General features: G+C 40.1%; 2 protein-coding genes across 5 annotated transcripts; both read left to right on the forward strand.

Moving 5' to 3' along the window:
- The first annotated feature begins 1,031 nt into the window (after positions 1-1,031).
- LOC113023699 (interleukin enhancer-binding factor 3-like) lies at positions 1,032-14,502 on the forward strand. 3 transcript variants are annotated; one of them, XM_026169989.2, is made up of 20 exons: positions 1,032-1,173; positions 1,549-1,716; positions 4,662-4,773; positions 5,439-5,632; positions 5,774-5,942; positions 6,054-6,222; positions 8,065-8,156; positions 8,577-8,672; positions 8,788-8,899; positions 8,989-9,086; positions 9,176-9,284; positions 9,391-9,531; positions 9,960-10,150; positions 10,397-10,516; positions 10,636-10,767; positions 11,382-11,540; positions 11,641-11,770; positions 11,873-11,911; positions 13,366-13,677; positions 13,788-14,502. In XM_026169989.2, exons 2-20 carry the CDS (start codon positions 1,604-1,606, stop codon positions 13,892-13,894), a joined length of 2,595 nt encoding a protein of 864 aa, XP_026025774.1. In that variant the 5' UTR covers positions 1,032-1,173; positions 1,549-1,603; the 3' UTR covers positions 13,895-14,502. The 3 variants fall into 3 exon arrangements, with proteins under 3 accessions (XP_026025774.1, XP_026025773.1, XP_080158836.1); XM_026169988.2 differs by having other exon boundaries at positions 1,034-1,173; positions 1,573-1,716; XM_080302710.1 differs by lacking the exon at positions 11,873-11,911 and having other exon boundaries at positions 1,034-1,173; positions 1,573-1,716.
- Positions 14,503-15,725: 1,223 nt separating this feature from the next.
- On the forward strand, positions 15,726-18,169 carry acp5a (acid phosphatase 5a, tartrate resistant). Of its 2 annotated transcripts, none has more exons than XM_026169992.2 (6): positions 15,726-15,846; positions 16,340-16,430; positions 16,506-16,705; positions 16,797-16,921; positions 17,017-17,362; positions 17,455-18,169. In XM_026169992.2, exons 2-6 carry the CDS (start codon positions 16,340-16,342, stop codon positions 17,692-17,694), a joined length of 1,002 nt encoding a protein of 333 aa, XP_026025777.1. In that variant the 5' UTR covers positions 15,726-15,846; the 3' UTR covers positions 17,695-18,169. The 2 variants fall into 2 exon arrangements, with proteins under 2 accessions (XP_026025777.1, XP_026025776.1); XM_026169991.2 differs by lacking the exon at positions 15,726-15,846 and adding an exon at positions 15,927-16,194.
- The last annotated feature ends 1,561 nt before the right edge of the window (positions 18,170-19,730 follow it).

Here is a 19,730-nt window from a genome sequence, read left to right on the forward strand (position 1 = left end):
AATTGACGTAGAGCAGTTAGTTCCAATAATTTTTGGTTTGTAACAGATAGAAGAGGCCCAAGAGGCTTAGATCCCAGAGCCATAAGTAGACACTGAGATCATCATATTCCACTTAGAATGTTTTTCCTCGAATAGTTAGGTCTCAGCAAATGGGTGGGTCAAGATCCAAATATAAACAGAAATGCATAATGAACTTCAAGAGAAGAAATATTGATGAACTAATGGATGACAGTCGAGCGATACCATAATGGAAAACTGGGAGACAGTGAAGGATTTGTGACAGAAGAAGTGGTATGCAGCTTTTCCATTGAGGATTATCTCCTTCCCGTCTGCATTCTCCTCCTGTTGCACTAGTCTGTTCTCCTCCTTTCCTCCTGCTTCAGAGCTCCTTCTTCAACAACCTTTGCCCAGTCTATCCTCTGTCCCTCCTCTGAATATTCAAGATTAAAGATTCAAGGTTTTTATTGTCAGTATAACAATATACACAGTATACAGCATATCAAAATGCCATTTCACCCCTTGCTAAATTTAAGTCAAATTAAAAAGATAAAAATGTACTACTACTAACCAAATATATGTACAATAAACAAAGACAGAATAAGAGACAATACAAAGTGGTCATGTGCAATTACAGTAAAGTGAGACTATTGTGCAGTGGGTATTGAATACCAGGTTCATGTTATGCTCACAATATTGTAGACAAGACAGGACGAAGACATGTGCAAGATGCAAAATGTGCAAATATATTGTAGACGTGTTCAATAACTATGTGACTGAGGTGTGCAAATAAGCATATTGTTCCAAGGTCTAGTTTGTAGTGCATTTGTGGAATGTCCAACATGGAACATGTTCAAACAAGTCATCCTTTTTACTCTTGCTTTTACTTTGCATTTATTTATTTATTTATTTATTTAGTTAGTTAGTTAGTTAGTTAGTTAGTTAGTTAGTTAGTTAGTTAGTTAGTTATGACATAACGCACACTCCGGTTCACCAGGTGGCGGTATACACCTAAACACGGTAATGTGCGACCCGCAATTAAACTAGGAGAAGAAGAAGCGAAACTTCACCGGAGTGACCGATCCTGCGCAGGCCTGGCTCATCTCAAACTAACCTAACATCCTGAAGCTAACAACGTTAAGGGACCTACACCTGTTTACTGGCCCGTTGACAGAGGTGAGCTCTAAAGACATAATCGAAATGTAATGCAACGTTAACAGCACTGACATTCTGGGTAACTTCACCTAGCTTGCTAGCATCCAGTCGCTGTAAACATAGGCTAATTGGCTGCCTTGACTTATGTGGATGGAATAATTATGGGTGTAAGGGACCAGTTTTTTTATTATTATTATCATCATTATTATTATTATTATAAATATATTTAGTTTGCTGTGAGCGTAGTTACTGCATCCTAACCACATGTCTCAGCCTGCAGCGTAACAAGTGTACCGCTTAGTTAACGTTAGCATATACATGGATAATGTCAAATCATCTGCTGCTTTATTGTGGTTGTTATTACACAGCCAATTGCCTGCTAACTGTTTTTAACAGTGGTGTATACTTGGGGGCGCACAGGTGGTAGCTTGGGTCCTGCGATCGCGACAGCATGGCGGCCGCTGCAGCGCCAGTGTGGGACGAGCACCAGGCATACGAGGAGCTGCTGTACTGGGACAGCCTGATACAACAGGGACACCGCCTCCATCCGCATGATTTCGACAGGTACACGCACATGATGCATGGTCCTGAATAAAAGATGCCCGAAAGCTAGCATTTGCATAGTACACTCTGTACTTTTCATTAAAATACAGCAACAGGTTCTGTATAAAGGAAAAAAAAAAACTAATGAAATTAGGGCTGTGCGATATGACCAAAATCTCATATCCCGATATAAGAATTCTATCTTCCCGATAACGACATAAATCACAAAAATGTAACATTTTCTGTAAATTCTGTGACTCTCGGGAAGCTCGTCTTGCGGGAAGTGTTTCCAGCTGCGCGTCATGTAGCTGGAGTCGAGTGTTTTAACCGATGCATGAAACTATACATTTTTAGACATAAGTTGTAACAGCATAACTGTAACAGTTTTCTTTGTGAGTATTTATTACACAGCGTGCTGCGGGGAAAAGCCTGTTCTAACGTTTGAGTCTAAGGTTTATTTTTTAGCACCTGGCGGCTCTTTTTTTAATTCTCATCCGTAAATAATCTGCTCTTTCACGTGATTCAGTTTATTTTGAAAAGTCTCAACAGGATCTTGAGCTTTATTGTGAAAGGTTTGTGTGGAAAATAAACAAGCGGACACGCGATGCTGTTACCATCTTTGTTGCTAACCACAATGCATAAAAACAGGCGCTTGTCCATTGTAGTGTGGTTATATAAAATATAAGAGAAAGAGAGAACTTTAAGAAATTAATATAGCCACTACAGTGACCATCAAAACGATGAAAAAAATATTGCTGTAAACAGTTTATTTTATGACACCACAAAACAAACGATAGTGTAAAATGAACCATCCGATATATATCGTTATATCGAACAGCCCTAAATGAAATAAACAAAACACAAACTATGAAGAATAATCTCTTGAAGACTGAAAAGTCTCTTTCAGTCAGGCAGCTCATGTTCAAGGAATTGGTTCATTGCAAGCACAGAATAAAGGTTCACTCACATGTTGCCACATTGGCCTGTGTTCACACCATGCTTAAACATCTGGCTGGAGTATGCTTCAGGTTTGTTTGTGCATCTCATTGCCTCTCTCGCTTTCTTGAACACACACACTTTTTAAAGGCACACTTGCAAAATATAGGGAGCTTCATGACTTCATGTATTTTGTTGTTTTTTTGTTTTTTTAGGTAAGTCTTCTCTTAAATGGCTTTTAGATCTGTCAAATAACAAAGCAATCAAGGCTGCTGTTGTTGACAAAATATCTGAGTTTCATGTTTGGGCACAGTTTACATTCATCACATACTGGCACTAGTCAAATAATGTGGACTTTGGGGGGGTCAAACATACTTGAGCACTGTACGGAGTGTGCCTAGTGTGATTATACTTGCACAGCCAGTTTACAGACCTGCATTATACCTAGTTCTAAAGTGTGAAAAATTAAAAAAGAATACCACTTTTTTAAAATTCATTTTTAATCTAAGGTTAGTTTGTGTCTGGGACACAGAGTTTTAGACTTTAAATTCTAGGCTCAGTCCTTCCAAATATGCTTCCTATAAAATTGTGAGAGGCGAGTAAACATCCCTCCCTTGCACGTAGGTATTGATTGAGTGTTTGGGATGTCACGCAAGTAGAATAAGGCACATTATGTGTCTATGATGCGGCACAGTTCGACTTGTCTGCTGGAACAAGTCTGCAGCCTTTGAACAGCTCTGTCAGATAATGAGGAATAGATTTGTTTTCCAGTAAGCTAAATGCTTGTTATTATTGTGCTGAAAACAACCTTTATTACTCTATAGAAGAAATTGTTGTTATTATCATTGAAGCATACTGAGTAGATCAGCCGTTTCAGTGCAAATTTAAGAGCCGATACATTAACAAGAGTATGTTTCCCTGTCCTGTGAAATTAAGCAGAGATGGGTGCGTTACTGTAATCTGATTACTTTTTTCAGGTAACGAGTAAAGTAAGGGATTACTATTGCAAAAACGGTAATTAGATTACCGTTACTTTCCCGTAGTAACGCTGCGTTACTAAAACCGTGATTTTTATCGAGAATGTCTCATGACAGTGACGTAAGCGAGTGCGACGTTCGTGACAACAACTGTGTGCAGATCAACAGTGCATCATATATCGAGTGCGGGAGAGAGTATGAGCGTGCAGCGTTTAAAGCGTGGAAGTACTGACCTTATTTTGAGTTTGATTCCATAAAAAGTGACAAAAACATTAGTGTCCGTTGTGCGTGGGAAGAAAACTTCTTTTTAAAGTGAAAAAAAACCCCTAAACTTCCAAGCAAGCACGGAGTGCGCTATGACGTAATGGGAAATTCACAGAGAAACTCGCGGATTCTTCCACTGACTGCTGCGGCACACCTGCACCAGGGTAAACCTCCGCCTATGCCACTCCTGCTGTACAGGTGAAAATAGAGCAAAAGCACCGCTAGTCTTTGATGTTGTTTATTTTCTGCTGTGTTTTACTTGCATCTATTTGAAAGAGTGAGTGTAAACACACAAAAAATATATATTTTATGTGCTGGAATGTGCAGAAAATAGGTTTAAATAGGTTTAAAACAAATTTCTTCCAGTCAGAGAATGTTGCATATAATTTAATTTTTGCTTGATGCCTAAAGTTAAAAGGTTAAAACTGATAAAACAAGTTTTAAAAAGAGACTTTTCCATTTGATTACATTTTGTATGATGGATTATGCAGAAAAAGTAGAATTGGGCTGAAAGATCTATCGCTTTATCACCTATTCAGGTTGTAAATCGTGTTTTTTAAAAGGTAACTAAGTAACTAAGTAATTAATTACTTTTGAAAATAAATAATCAGTAAAGTAACGGGATTACTTTTTTGGGGGAGTAATTGGTTATTAGTTACTGATTACTTTTTTCAAGTAACTTGACCAACACTGAAATTAAGTGACATAAATTATGTCACTTGACACATCTCTTCTAACTTGAGCTCTGAAACTTTTCTTCATATGTTCTCAAATTCTTTTGTCTTCCAGATATGAGGAGTTGCGTTACTGGTATGACTGTCTGTGCTATGAAGAGGAGCTTAGACAGTACCATGACTACATTGCTGCTATCGAGCATATGGAGGATAAACGTTATCGTGAGGTTGGTTCTGTTTTGCCTGATAAATAGATACACTAGATAATCACAGGGTTTCTACTCCATTGTATTACAAACCCTGCAGCTTTCCATGTCTAAGTTTAGCAGAGGTTAACGATTAAATATTATTAAGTGTTGTCCTTCTGGTATTTCTATGATTTTAAACACACAACCTTTTTTTAAGTCTTTTTTTAGTCGTGACAATATAACAGGAGAATATTGTCTCATGAATATCTTGTGACGTTAAGTTACTGTAATAAACCCCCATTTTGGTCACAGTAGCCGCCAGGTCCAACAACTTCCCTGGTGGAAACCCTGAATTCACAGAACATGTCGTATTTTTCCATCCCCATTTTGTTTCCCCTCGTTCTGCAAAAACATTGTTCCTCTTGAAAGCTGTCGCCTGTTTATTTTTCCTTTTTTTTTTAAATCACAGACTTCCTATTACCGCTATTACTCTATTATTATACTTCTTCATATGTCTTCACTGGAATATATCAGCAGCAGTAAAACGTAGTTTAAAAAATGGCTTTAATGAATCCTAACACTTACCTGTCATGAAATAATATTGCAATATGAAGTAATTATACATTTACTGTTATCTGCAGTGAGTTTCCTCCAGTATGAACTTTGTCTTTATTTTATTTATTTATTTATTTTTTCTATTTAAGGAATCTGCAACAACTCACGTACAGGCGGGCCCATATGATCGCTACGTGTTGGCCAAACATTCTGAAGTGTACCCCCCAACAGAGGAGTTGGAGGCAGTACAGACAATCGTCTCCCATGTGGAGTGCGCTCTCAAGACTGTATCTGACCAGATGGATGCTCCAAAAGATGACGAAGCAAATACAGAAGCACAGAGGTAAGAGAGAATAACCTGCGATGCTTTTAAAAGGATATCTGCAAGCTTTTAAAATAAATAAATAAAACTGCTTTTGTTTTAATATAAATGATTTAATTGGCAATTTTTATTTTTTATTTTTTTGCACCCCTCAACTTAAAGTGATGGCTCACAAGAGCGTGTGCTGCGTGGGGTTATGCGAGTTGGTTTGGTGGCTAAGGGACTCCTTCTGAAGGGGGACAAGAACGTGGAGCTGGTGCTGCTTTGTTCCAACAAGCCTACAGTTACTCTGCTGAAACAAGTGGCCGAAAAACTCTCTGCACAGTTAGAGGTAGAAATGAGTGCCTGCAGCATACTTTAAAAACACATGTCACATATTTTGACTTGGATTATTTTAATCCAGGTTTAACCGTCTTAATTATTTGTTCTCTTTTTTTAATAGACTAATTCACCTGAGACATATGCAGTCAGCCAGTGTCCAGGAGATGCAGCCATTGTTGTTACGAGCACCAAGGAGTCAGTTCTGACTCTTATTATCCACCTGACATCACCTCTTGTCAGGACAGTGCAAGAGAGTGAAACTGCTGAAGAAGAAGCAGAAGAAGAAGAAGGTGCGTATGTCGGCCCAGCCCTGATCTGTGTTGTCGGTATGCAGGCGCTGTACTGCTCCACTGATTTATTAATCTGCACTGACTGTTTGAAATCAAACCAGTTGTCCCATCTCATTAAACCTCAGTGGAGCTTGTACAGTGACCGTGTCAGACTGATGCCAGTGAACATTGACTCTTTGCTCGCACGAGAGTCCTTTCGTCGTTTTTGTTGCAAACTGACGTATGCAGGATATTTCCTCTGTAGTCACTGATGCATCCTGCTCATGTTGTTAGTGACAGTGCCTCAGTCATTTAAAACAACAACAAAAAAAAACTTGTATATTCTTGTTGTTTTCATGTTTCAAGTGAAGGCTTTTTTTAAGAATAACAAGTTCAAGCGCGCATGCATGATCCTTGATGCTGAACATGTGTTTGGAACTAGCTGCAGCAAAACTGATCAGCTGTTGCCTAACTTAGGAGGATTTACAGTCTAAGGCAAAAAAATCATTGTTCAGGTGAATATTTTGGTTGGTGTAGTGTTTGAAAGCTCCTGTGTTGATTAGCGTTAGCTGCATTTATCTGGTAGTCTAAAGTTTATTTGAATTTCAGGGGGAGCCTCAGACTGAGAACCATATCAGTCTCAGTGCAGTTTTAGTCCATTTTAATACACTATACACTGGGACTGCACATTAAAAATCCTGCAATATTAGTAATAAAATTATTAGACTGGATAATTATTGGAGCTGTTACGTCCTGGGGTAGGATTATTAATGCTTAATCATTGTTGGATCAAACCATATTTACTCTGTTTCAATAAAACAATCATTTTAGGCAAAGGTCTAATTTAAGGTCAAGGTTTGGACAAGTTAAATGTGCAAGTTGATATTTTAAAACTTTAAGTTGTGTTTGTTAAATGCCACAGTGATTAAAATCCTTGCTAATATCATGCACCCCTGATGAAAATGCATATTATCAATTTAAATTCAGTCAACTCCACTCAACTCAACAGAGTCCAAGCAGAGTTGTGCATAGTATACTGTCCAAACATGGATCAGCCTTGTTAAGTGAGCAGATATTTTTTTCCCAAAACATATTTACTGTTGCATATTTACAGTGGCAGAGATTGATCTTGTTGATCTTTCACATCAATTCTAGGGGTAATAAATACTAACAAAAAATCATGGCATAGGTTACTGCACAAATTATTTGTCATCAGCATTGGCATAGATTATCAGCCGGTGTATCCCTAGCTGTATAATGTAGAACAAATGAGCTAAAACTTGCCCAAAGCTGGTATTTTTTCTTTGTTTGTTTTGTTGTTGTTTTTTGTTTTTGTTTTTTAATATAGTCAGTCTGTCATAAAGCCTTTTTTAGGCCACTTTTTTTCTGAGGGATTCATCAGTTTTGCTGCAGCGTAGGGCAGACGTAAAGCTTCTTAAATGCTTGTGATTTACAACTGATTACCTTTTAGTTTGTCAAGTTTTTTAGGAACGCTGGACCTTTGACCAACTGGACACACTGTCTCAGGAGGGGGGAGAAGCAACAAACCTAATCCCAGTGGCTCAGGGGAGGGGGTATTTGATGTAGTGCAGTGCATATATTTTAATGCTGTGCAATGTTATAAATAAATACTACAGCTGTTTCTGACAGTCGTCTTACTTCCACATACACTGTGGAAAATATAATTGGGATCTCTTTTAGCAGACCTTTATGGTTGCTGGGACAAAACGTGTCTTTATGTAAACCCCCTTTCCCTGCTGCTGGTTGTTTGCTGGTTTTTGTTTGCTACTCCCTGAGCTGCAAGACAGAGACAACCCCCTTGGTCAAACTGTACCTTTTCTTCTTACCCCACCTCGTCAATAGAAACGCGAACAGTCAACGATCCGCCGGACGTTCTGGACAGGCAGAAATGCCTAACTGCCTTGGCGTCTCTCCGCCACGCCAAGTGGTTCCAGGTTTGCATTCACGTCCTTACTTGTACATCAGGTTGAACTGTTTTCCTTGAGTGATCTTTTATTTCCTGTCCATTTAGAGGACCGTAACAGTTTTTGCTCTCAGTTTTTGTTCATATTGTTAATGATCTTTATAAAATGTCTAAATTAATGCTCATCTATACCAATGACAGAAGTGGATAAATCATTGGTATCGACATGAGTACATGTCGAGAGACTGAGCTCTCTCGATTTCAACGTCAAAGGTCATAAAAGGCTAACATAGCTTGAATAAGTTTTACTTACTGTTGATTTGGAGAAGGCTCAGTACTTATTACTCTTCTGTGCTTGGGTTGTTTTGTTTTTGTTTGTTTGAAATCTCAGAAAGGATTCCATCACAGACAGAAGCTCTGCTAACCTAATGGGCTTTGTTTCTGCCTCCAGGCAAAAGTTAACACCCTGAATTCTGCCGTCGTTGTGATCCGACTCATGAGGGACTTGTGTAACCGCGTTCCTACCTGGACGCCACTCTCAGGATGGGTGAGGAAACTCTTTGTGCATCTACTCCGACAGCAGCAAAGCGGAGATTTGTGTTTAAGTCATTTCAGCTGCTTTCATCCTGAAGTGTCGGTTTTGTCTTCTTGTCTCCACATAGCCACTTGAACTGCTAGTGGAGAAAGCTATTGGTACATCTGAGAGATCACTGGGAGCGGGCGAGGCCCTCCGCAGGGTTTTAGAGTGCGTAGCCTCAGGAATACTTATGGAAGGTGAGATTTTATTTGAGTTGTGCAACTTGCATGTAAATTTATACACTGAGCTGACATTCATGCACCAGTTGAATGGTATTTGTGCACAGATGGCCCTGGAATTAAAGATCCTTGTGAAAAGGAAGCTGTTGATGCCATTGGCTATTTGACTAGGCAGCAGTGTGAAGACATCACACAGAGTGCTCAGGTAAGGTGAGCCTGTAGAAGCACCCACACACATGTACACCTTTAAAATTAAATCAACAAATTAGTGCATAACTTTGATGTTTTTCTTAGTTTGCCTTGAGGCTGTGTGCATTTGGACAGATGCACAAAGTGTTGGGGATGGACTCTAAACCTCTGAGGTCACGAAAATCGCTGGGAGCAAATTACAGAGATGGCATGGGTGGGCTATTATTTTTTTTATTTTTCTTTATTTCCTGTGTTCGAAAAATCAACACTTCCATCAAATCTCCTTTTTTTCCCTTTTTTTTTTTTTTTAATAACTGTAGCCCAGATACCACCTGTTGGACAACTGAACCTGCCAGCTAAGAGACCTTTCACAGACGTGGACACAGGAGAAGAAGACACACACCTCAACAGCAAACAGAGAAAGTTTCTCAAGTTCCAGAAACGCTTTCAGAAGAAATCCTGTGAGTAATGAATGTCAAATTATTCACTGTAACACAAAAAATACTGCTGTAAAATCCCTTTGATCTTTAACTGTATGACAAAACACAGACTTGGTATTGTGGAATAAATATTCTGTATGTTTACATACATGAACATGCTTTTCTGGCAAGGTGTACATAATTTCCTTTTGCCATAATATTTCATTCTGTTTATCAAAATAATTATAAATGCTATTAAAAGTTAGATTTACTTTTTTAAATCTTTTGGTGTCCTTGGATAGAATATTTAAGTCACATAAGCTGAGTAGTGCTGTGAAAATGACAACTTTGTGACTCCTATGTTAATGTGACATTTGTCTTTTACTCTTTATGCTGACTTCTGTAGCCTTATTTTTCTGTGTGTGCTTCTCAAAATGAATCTGTTTGCTCATTTTGTTGTTTCCTTGTAGTCACCGATGATCTTACCATGAATGCCGTGATGCGTCTGAACCAGTACAGACCTGGTCTGGATTACAGACTTACATCTCAGACTGGCCCAGTTCACGAGCCGGTCTTTACAATGGCTGTCGATCTAAATGGAAAGACGTACGAGGCAACGGGGCCTTCCAAACGTGCCGCTAAGCTTAATGTAGCCACAAAGGTAATGGTGTTTGTTATCTACACAAGCTGACTTTTAGTATAAATACTCAGTACTGTGTTCTTCTTGGTTACTTTTTGGCTGATGGACTAGTTACTGTTTATTGATTGGTTCCATACATTTTGCTAATTGATTGTTTGTTTAAGTGCAGCCCAACTTGTAAGTTTGAACATTTGTAAAGTCAGACTGGGCAAAGAAATCAATGTTGTTTTATGTGTCTTATAGTTTTTTTACTTTCATTTTTCACAGGTACTGCAAGATCTCGGTCTTCCCACAACTTCTGAATCTAAATCAGAGCCCAGTAGTGAAAATGAAGGAAGCCAGGACTCTGTTAAAGCTGTTGCACCGACTTCTTCTACATCTGAAGATGTATGTCGTTGAGCTCTCTTTGGACTCCGTATTTACAAATGCATCCTAAAAGTTCCCACAGAGAGAAACACTTGTGCATTTCACCACAGTTTTTTCTTATGTGTGCTTGCTGTGAACAGACTGGTCAGGGTCCAATCTTAACAAAAAATGGCAAGAACCCTGTGATGGAGCTGAACGAGAAGCGCCGCAGCCTGAAATACGAGCTGTCGGCAGAGACGGGTGGCTCCCATGAAAAGTGCTTTGTGATGGAGGTGAGTCAGCAGTATTGTATACAGCAAACAGAAATCAGGTGTAAAGTGAGCACTGCACTGTATAGCAGCTTTGATATCTTGGGCTTTGTAAAGGCAACTGTAGAGCCAAGTAAAGATTTCTGTATTTGTGTTTAATCTGTTAAGTCCCATGTGGGTGGGATTATTTCAGAAAGAAGGACAGAGGTGGGAGATAAACGATTTCCTTTGGTCCTGTGAGCCATTATTCTGGACAGGATTCTTCCCAAAATTAACAGCATATGGTCTGTAATAGATGTTTAAACTCGGCAGGATAAACCCAAACTAATAAACATCCATAGATCAGAGGATACATTAGAGTTACTATAATGAGCTGTTAGGCTGTGCGGGTGTAACAGGCGATTTGTTGGTGGTGGCTTTCCACTCACTAAAATTCTAATGTTATGCTATGCTGCACATGTGGAGGTTCAGCAGAACACTGTAGCTATGTTTTTGCACTGCTCCTCAAAAGAATAGACACGGCGTGCACAACACACATTCTCCATCTCCTCTACCAGCAGGAGTCACTCTCTGTGTATAAATGCTGTGACATGCTTCATAAAATCCTAAAATCTTTTCTCCTCATTTCTGTCTCACAGGTGGAAGTTGATGGGCAGAAGTTCAAAGGACGAGGCTCCAACAAGAAGGAAGCAAAGGCCTACGCTGCCCTCGCTGCTTTAGAGAAGCTGTTCCCAGATGACAGTGGACTTTTAAATAACAGAAATCCCTCAAAGAAGAAAGTCACCTACACTGACATGGTAATGTATCCAACTGGTGAGCTTTAAAATGCACAACTCAAGCAATTTAACTATCAGGCTGTTTCAAAATGTCATTTTTCTCACGTTTCCTTTTTGACAGCACATCCCAGGATTCGGCACCATCCGCGGCATCCCTTCAGACTCAGGGTCCCGTGGCTGGGGTCCCCACAGAGGGGGTCGGGGCAGGGGTCGAGGCAAGCAGTTTCCAGCAGGACCCAGCTATAACAAGAGTAAGAAACTTTATGCTATTTACGAGTCAATTTAATCATCGTAGGAAACCTTTAAACCTGTAAATGGAGTTTGCACTAAATGGTGATTTCTTGTTTTAAAAGCCAACTACAGTTATGAGAGCAGCACTGGCACAGGCTATCGTAAGTATCTGAATGTCTGTTAGCTTTATGCACTCTGGTTTTATGTTAGGGTGTGTGTATTTGGTTTTACATGTTTTTTGTGATGTACACTTTTTTTTAAATAAGGCTTAAATGTCATGCAGAAGCTTTGCTGATTCGTTGAAAGGCATAAGATGCCTAATTACAGTTATATGTGATGGATATATGTGATGATGCATGCAATAACAAGGCTAAAAGACCTTTTTTTTTTTTTTTGTAATTATGTTTACCAAAATTTAAAACTTCTAGGTAAACATTCCAAGATGTGTTTCACTTATTTATCTTTGTCCCAAAAAGTTGATTCTGTTCTTCTGGGCGTAGCTTTTTCAGTTGGAGAAATGTTTCAGCACTCATTCAAATGACTTCTTCAGTCTCAGCTCACTGCAGGTTTCCAACCCAGTACATTTGCATAAAGACTGAAACTAGCACCACTGGTGAAAAATGGCCTGGAGGTCAGTTTCTTGATCATTAATATGCAAATTGACATGACCATTGATCAACAAACATTGAGAAGTGATAGTTGGTCAATGGCCATTCACAGAGAGTTAGGGATTGGCTGCAGTCACAGTGTTGTAAGATGGTGCCCTTAGGCCCCCTGCTTGATTCAGAGGTCTTTCCCTTTTCATGTAAATGGTCTCCTTGACTCTGCGCTCAAACCAGTGTTGCTCCCTGCCCAGGATGTGTACATCCTCATCATTGAAAGAGTGTCCACTGGCCTGTAGGTGTGAATAGACCTGTGGGTTGTTTGGTTTCCCCAGTGTATAAATCATGGCAATGGCTTAACATCCATCCATCCATCCATCCTCATCCGCTTTGTCCGGGGCCGGGTCGCGGGGGCAGCAGCCTAAGTGTGTGTGTGTGCAATGGCTTAACAGCGTACGCTAAATTACTCTGGTTGTGCCGGGGGACCCGATACTTAGGGTGGACCAGTTTCTGCCAGAGCACGTTTTGGGGGTTGAAAGCCACAGAGATGAGGTCTCAGCCGTTCCGATACTCCTGACACATAAGGGATCACTAAAGGTTTTCACTTAGGTAACAGTTGTCCTTCTTCTCTTCTGGATTGCCTGGAGATTTCTTTAGGTGCCCTCCCACCTTTGACAAATGTCCAGCTGGGATAGCGACTTTCACTCAGGGCTTTCTTCAAATGATGTTTTTCTGCTTCCCTGCTACGCTATGTCCAGATAAACAGGATCAACTTTTTGGGATTCCCTTACCTGGATGATTGAGCATGCATCAAGATCTTTATCTTTATGTGTGTGGTGGGGTTTTGTTTGTTTGTTTGTTTAAACTTGAACAAGCGTGAACTGTCTCTGTTCTATGATTTGCAAATAGATCAACAGTCACTTGTAGTTGTCGTCAGTTGCAGCTCTAGGATCGTGTCTTTTAAGAAAATGGCACTTACCTCTCATTTACCTCTTGTTTCTCTTATCTTAAAGATAAATTATATGGCAATAATGGAGCCACTGCCACAGCCAAAGGTACCGCCCCCACCACCTCAGCCTACGGCACCTTTTACCCCGAAAGCACCACCATCACGTACTCATCCCCACCCGTCTCCAGCTCCAACACCAGCACCACGAAAGAAGAAAGCTACCAGTCAATGCCGCCTCCTGCTGATCAGGAGAGTCCGTACAGCTACGGCTACGGAGATGAGAAGAGAAAGATGCTGACCCAAGGTGGAGACTACTCTATGTACAGCACTGCTTACCCCAGCTCTGTCACCGGGGGACAGAGTTATAATAATTATGGCAAGTTCCTTTTCTATTTCTTACAGTAACTTCCCGCTTTTCCTATTTCTTTATATTTAATCTTGATTTATACATATAAATGATCTGGGGTTATAAATGTTTCTTCACAGGCTGGGAAAACCAGTCGTCTTGGGGGAATCAGGGGTACAGCATGTACCAGGGATTTGGAGGACACACCCAGGGCTCATACTCTGGATACGGCGACATGAATTACTGATCATAACATCACTGGTGCTTTTTATTATGCTTACATGACTCCCTTTTTTTCCTCATGTCTTGACTGCTTCAAGCAATGCTATAAGGAAGGATAGGCCTGTTTCCCAGCTCTGAGCTCCTGCAGATGCCTCCTCATTTCCTCAAGGTGGGATTTAAGCAGTTCAGAGTTCCTCTGTGATGGCAGAGGGGGAGGGGAAAGAGTGCAAGGAAGCATGTCAGCATAATGAAATATGTAGTCTTTCCCACCTTGATGATTAGGGATCATCCTAAGGTACCTCTCTTAAAAAGAAATAAAAAAAGAAATGCTGGTGTTTTCTCTGAAACTGGAATTCTGCTGATCTTGTTTGATACTCTTAACCTCAGTTGTCAGTTCTTTTGACAAACCAGTAAGCCAGTTTTAAGTTACGTTTCTTTTATCTGTAGCCTTCATCACGTCAATGTTGACATGAGTGTTACGTTGGGTTGTTTTGTCTTTTTAATGTAGTGTACTGGTTCTGTATCAGTATATTTTTTTTATGTAAAGCTGCTTGTTGTTTTAAACTGAAGTCCTTTCTGTCTCATAAAAACGCTCTAATCCTTGTACAAATAAATGACTTATTTTGGAGCTGAGCTTCTGACCATCAGTTTCTTAATTACAGACATTGCAGAGATCTTGTTAGTATGATTGTTGGCATTTTAAGAGCTTCATCTTATTCAAGCTCTGACATGTGACAGCTGCAAATGATTTGTGCATGCACAGCCAGACTGCTGTGCATGCAGGACAAGCATACGGCACCCACGCGCTCCCTACCTGCGCTGCTATCAAAGCTGACAGGAACCCTCACTGACCCGTAATTAGAGGAGTGTAGTTAAAAGTTATTTGAAAATTTAAAGCACATTTTGCAAGCTTGATCCAATATTAGCACTCCCAGTGAAATTTGATAAAGATTAAAGGAGGGGACAAGTGGAAGCTCCAGAGATGAGGGTTTGCTGACTGTCGGCAAAAACAAAAAACTTAAGGACAGCAAATTATTAACAGTAAAACTCATCTTGTGTTTTTGTTTTAGCAAATGAATATCGCTCGAAAACAACTTTAGGGAATTGAGCTCTGTAACCACACTAAAAGGAGAACTGCATACTTTGTTTTTGCATTAGTATGTGACACCTCTAGGTGTGAGAGACAATTCCAGTAATGTCTTACAGCAGTTTTTCTTGATAGAGGCTTCACATACTTCAACCTTTTACCAAAACTTGTGTGAAACACTGTGAAAAAGTCTTCAACCTCTTTTTTTTGTTGGATATTTGTAAGACTTGCGTGTTTCAGATCAAGCAAGTTCTAATATGAGATAAAGATAAGGCCGGTTTTCAGGTGATGATTGTCATTTATTAAGGGGAAAAAGGCCCAAACCAAAATGAACTAACTGGGATTAACCACGTTTTTTGGAAAGCATTGTGAGTCAGTGTTTTCAGTCGTTATGCAAATGTAGTGTTTGTAAGGTTGGGAAAGCTGCAGTCAGCTGAAACTGAAGTCATTTGAATGGGTGATCAAAGATTTCAACCAGTGAAAATGCAACGTCCAGACGAAAAGAATCAACTTTCTTTGGTTCATGTTTAATGCTGCAAGACTATATTCAGCAATTTGACCCATTATTTTACTGAACTTAGTGTTTTACGTGTTATTTTGAAGTTATTCAAAAAGCAGGAAGCAAAAGATGGAAAGAAAACAAGCTAAACAGGAAAATCTGAATAATATTGAAGTGGAAAACATGTCTGGACACCAGCTATATTAACCACAATAGATCACATGTGTGCCCTTATGACCTTCTAGTCAGTGTCTGAGCAATGATCATGCCTCTCCAGCGTGTCCCGGGGCTGGTCCTCCTACATCCTCTCCTCCAGGACTGCTGATAAAAGGCGAGGGGGGAACGACGATCACTCTGAGGGTGGAGAGTGTCCCAACAGATCCCATCAGCCGTGAGTGTTTTGTCTTTGACGACATTATCTCTGCATATTGACACCTATTCTTTACACATGAAAAGCTGTTTCCCCCCCTCATCAATCAGGCAGCACTTCACACTGTTGTTGTGGCGTCTCTGTTGAGGGTCTTTTTATCTGTTTAATTATGTAGACGTTTGACCTTTGCCTCACACACACACGGTTTCTTTGATTGGTTTCTATTTACTCCAGCTGAGGCATGTCAGCTTTAGGCTGCAGCCAATCACAAGTCACCTTTAGGACAAAAAAAAAAGCATAACTGAGGGACTTGTTCTTTAGCGTAGTGGGAGGCAGAGAGAGAGAGAGCGCGAAGCTTAGCGTCACATGGTAGGTTGTGGTTTTGGTTGTTTCATTTTGCTTCTGCTTTGTTGCTTTTGCAGGTGCTGACTTTCATTTCTGTGGTGTCACATCTTGTGACTGAGCCGAGTTTAAATTTGCCGTTAACTTAAATTCCAATGCTTTGTCTTTGAAGATGGCAGTCACTATTTTATCCATCTTGATTGCTGCCATCCCCGTGGCCTACTGCTATCCAACTGCCTTCCAAAACCTGGAGGAAAGTCGCAGTGAGTATTACGCCACACTGACTTTCATAAGCTTACTTTCCAATCAGAAGTACTAATATTCTTTTCCTCTTACAGGCAACAGAACCTCCATTAAGTTTCTGGCAGTGGGCGACTGGGGTGGTGTGCCTTATCCCCCCTACATCACTGCTGTGCAGAAGGCCACAGCTCAAGAAATGAGCAAAATAGCAGACCAGATGGGAGCTGATTTTGTTCTTGCTCTGGGCGATAACTTCTACTACAAAGGTGTGAACACTGTGGATTCTCCTCGGTTTAAGGTGAGTAGAATAAATGTGGCGTGAAAAAACAACACTGTATTTTAAAACTGTGTGTTGAAAGCAGTAACTATGTTTTCCTTCTTCTTATCAGGAAACTTTTGAATCTGTGTACACTGCAAAGTCCCTCCAAGTCCCTTGGTATGTGATCGCTGGCAATCACGACCACGCAGGGAATGTCAAAGCCCAGATCGACTACAGCAGCAGATCTAACAGATGGTAAGGGGCAGAATATAAAGTTCGGACATCTTAAAGTTTTAAGCTTTTAGGAAATACTCAGTTAAATTTTGATGCCTCTTCATTACCTTTGATAGGAAATTCCCCTCGTACTACTATGAGCTGAACTTCCGCATTCCCAACACGGGGAAGACTCTGACCATCATCATGCTTGACACTGTGATGCTTTGTGGTAACTCTGACGACAATTCGGACAAGAAGCCAAGTGGACCCCTGAATGAATTGGATGCCAATCGCCAGCTGGCTTGGCTGCAAGAGAGACTGGCTCTGTCCAAGGCAGACTTCCTGTTGGTGGCAGGCCACTACCCTGTTTGGTCTGTGTCCGAGCACGGCCCCACAAAGTGTCTGGTGCAAAGCCTCCGTCCACTGCTCATCAAATACAAGGCCACTGCTTACCTCTGCGGCCATGACCACAACCTGCAGGTTGGTTCGGGAAGAGTATGTTTAACATTTGATATAAATCTGCATAGCTACTCTTAGAGCTACAATGAATTTTCCTCTTCTTTTTCCCACAGTACCTCGAAGAGTCTAACATAGGCTATGTGGTGAGCGGTGCTGGAAACTTCCTGGATCCTGACACCCGTCACTGGCACCATGTTCCCAAAGATTCTCTTAAGTTTTTCACCGGCAAGGCTTCAACACTGGGAGGATTCATCCATGCAGAAGTGACAAAGAACAAGATGACCGTGACTTTCTACCAGGCGAAAGGCACTTCTCTCTATCGCACAGTTCTCTCGCAAAGAGATCTTGAATAGACTGATGAGCAGGAACAGTTATATACGGTGTAATCTGCAGCGTAAGTGTGAAATCAAGTAATGAGTCTTGATCTCTTATTTTTTTTTTAAATCTTTGGCATTAATTTCAAAGCATTTTTAAAAGAATCATCTGGTTTTAAATGTGACTTTATGCTACTGTAAAATAAATAGTGCCTTTGTCATCTGTCCTGAACTTTTGAAAATGTGGCTGTGGTGCTTGAATTTCTTACTCTGCAAGTGCATCTGAATTTATGTCTTTCAAAACAAATGAGAAATTAGAGAAAGCATTGAATGATTTGGGGGCTTACACTGATTTCTGAAACCTGTCAAGTCTTATTCAATCCAAAGACTTAAGAAATGTACACGTTTTATTACCAGTTCTGATATAACTGACTGTTAATATCAATGCATTGGTGAGGTATGCATCAAAAGAAAGGCACTTTTTTTTTGCAAATAAAAGACATATTGTGACGAATTTAGAGTTGATCTATTCTTGTGTTACATGTGTGCCAGAAACAGCACTTCATCACATCAGGAGATTTAATACTGATGAGGCTGGCTATTGCTGAAGGACAGGAGAGGTCAAGACTTTCACAGGGAGAGCTCTTTTGTCTGTGAGAGAGAACCACCTGGCCTGCCAGCAGAGGATCAGGCTCGACGACAGCAGATTTGCAGTGATCTGAATAAATTCAGCCAGCCAGTCAAAGTTAACCTGGGAAGGACGCAGAGACTGACAACAGGCTGGTTTTTATTCTTTCTACCTTCGTCTGCTGATATATATTAAAAAAATTCATAAACTAAAATCTGTTTCATATAAAATTATGAGAATCGTTGATTTTTATTCTCCATTGTCAAAATATGTTTACCCATCGCTTTCAGAAACAACAACAGGCAAGAACTATAATTTATTCTACATGATGTAATGCCACAAACATTTTTACCTTAAGCTTGGCCTTGCCTTAACTACACCGAGGCTATTACAGGGCCGGTGAGTGTTATCCTGATCCAATTGGGATGAGTTAAAGTCCACTAGTGTCATGCATCATCAGAGTGAGAGCAAGAATCACCAAGTGAGTCAATGCTGATGAGAAGTCAGTTGAGGGTAAGCCATCACCTGAAGATAGAGGACTGCCAAGGATCACTTAACCCTGACTTATTTAAATCCACTGTAGACCAAAAGAAAACCTGACTGAGGTACATGTCAGGTCAGACACTAAAGATTAGGCAGTTTCTAAAGTTCCTGTAAGTGAGTCAGTCTACTGATCTTTCACATCTAGTGGATGCCTGTATGTTCTAGCAGTACATCAGCAGCAGTTAAAATTCAGGTTTTAAGTGGCTATCATACATATTTTCAGAACTGGCATGAATGGAAAAAAGCACTAAAAAGGCAAAAATTTAGCAGATTAAGTCACAAATATCTTCTTTAGGAGACCAATATACATCTTAGACTTCTTAAAACTAATTTTAAGAAAACTGTTAAAATAACATACAGATGAAGTCCTTGATCCGCCCTCTGCTGCTACAAAGTTAGCTCAGTTAGTTAGTTAGGTTTGTTGCCACTGACACCACTGAAATAGAAGAGAGCACAAAATGTGGGATTAATAACAAGAAAAAGGAAAACATTGATTTGATTTAAAACAAAAGGAAAAAAAGGTTTTAAAAAGTTTTTTTTAATCTATGTATTTAGTGAAATAAAAAAGTTGTGTCATCAATTAGCTGTTTGAGTTGTCTTGAGAAGCGTTTGTGCACCTGCACATCTGCAATGCTCAGCTCCACATTTGTGCATTTGTTTTCCTTTCAAGCAAAAGCAAACATCAGAGGCAGTGTTTAAAAATGCAGTCATAGAAATTTTAACCCTCTGTGCCCCTGTCACACAAAACCCTTTCAGAGAGCTCAATCCTGGGTCACTTAAATCCGATCATTTCCTCTCCCCATTAATCTCTGGCTCTTTACTTCCTGCTTCTGCTCTTGACCCCTCTCTTCCCCGGAAGCCATTGAAGATCTTCAGTCATTCGTCTCACACAAGATTTGGAAGT

This window comes from Astatotilapia calliptera, chromosome 6, assembly GCF_964374335.1.
Source record: "Astatotilapia calliptera chromosome 6, fAstCal68.1, whole genome shotgun sequence".
NCBI classification, from domain to species: domain Eukaryota; kingdom Metazoa; phylum Chordata; class Actinopteri; order Cichliformes; family Cichlidae; genus Astatotilapia; species Astatotilapia calliptera.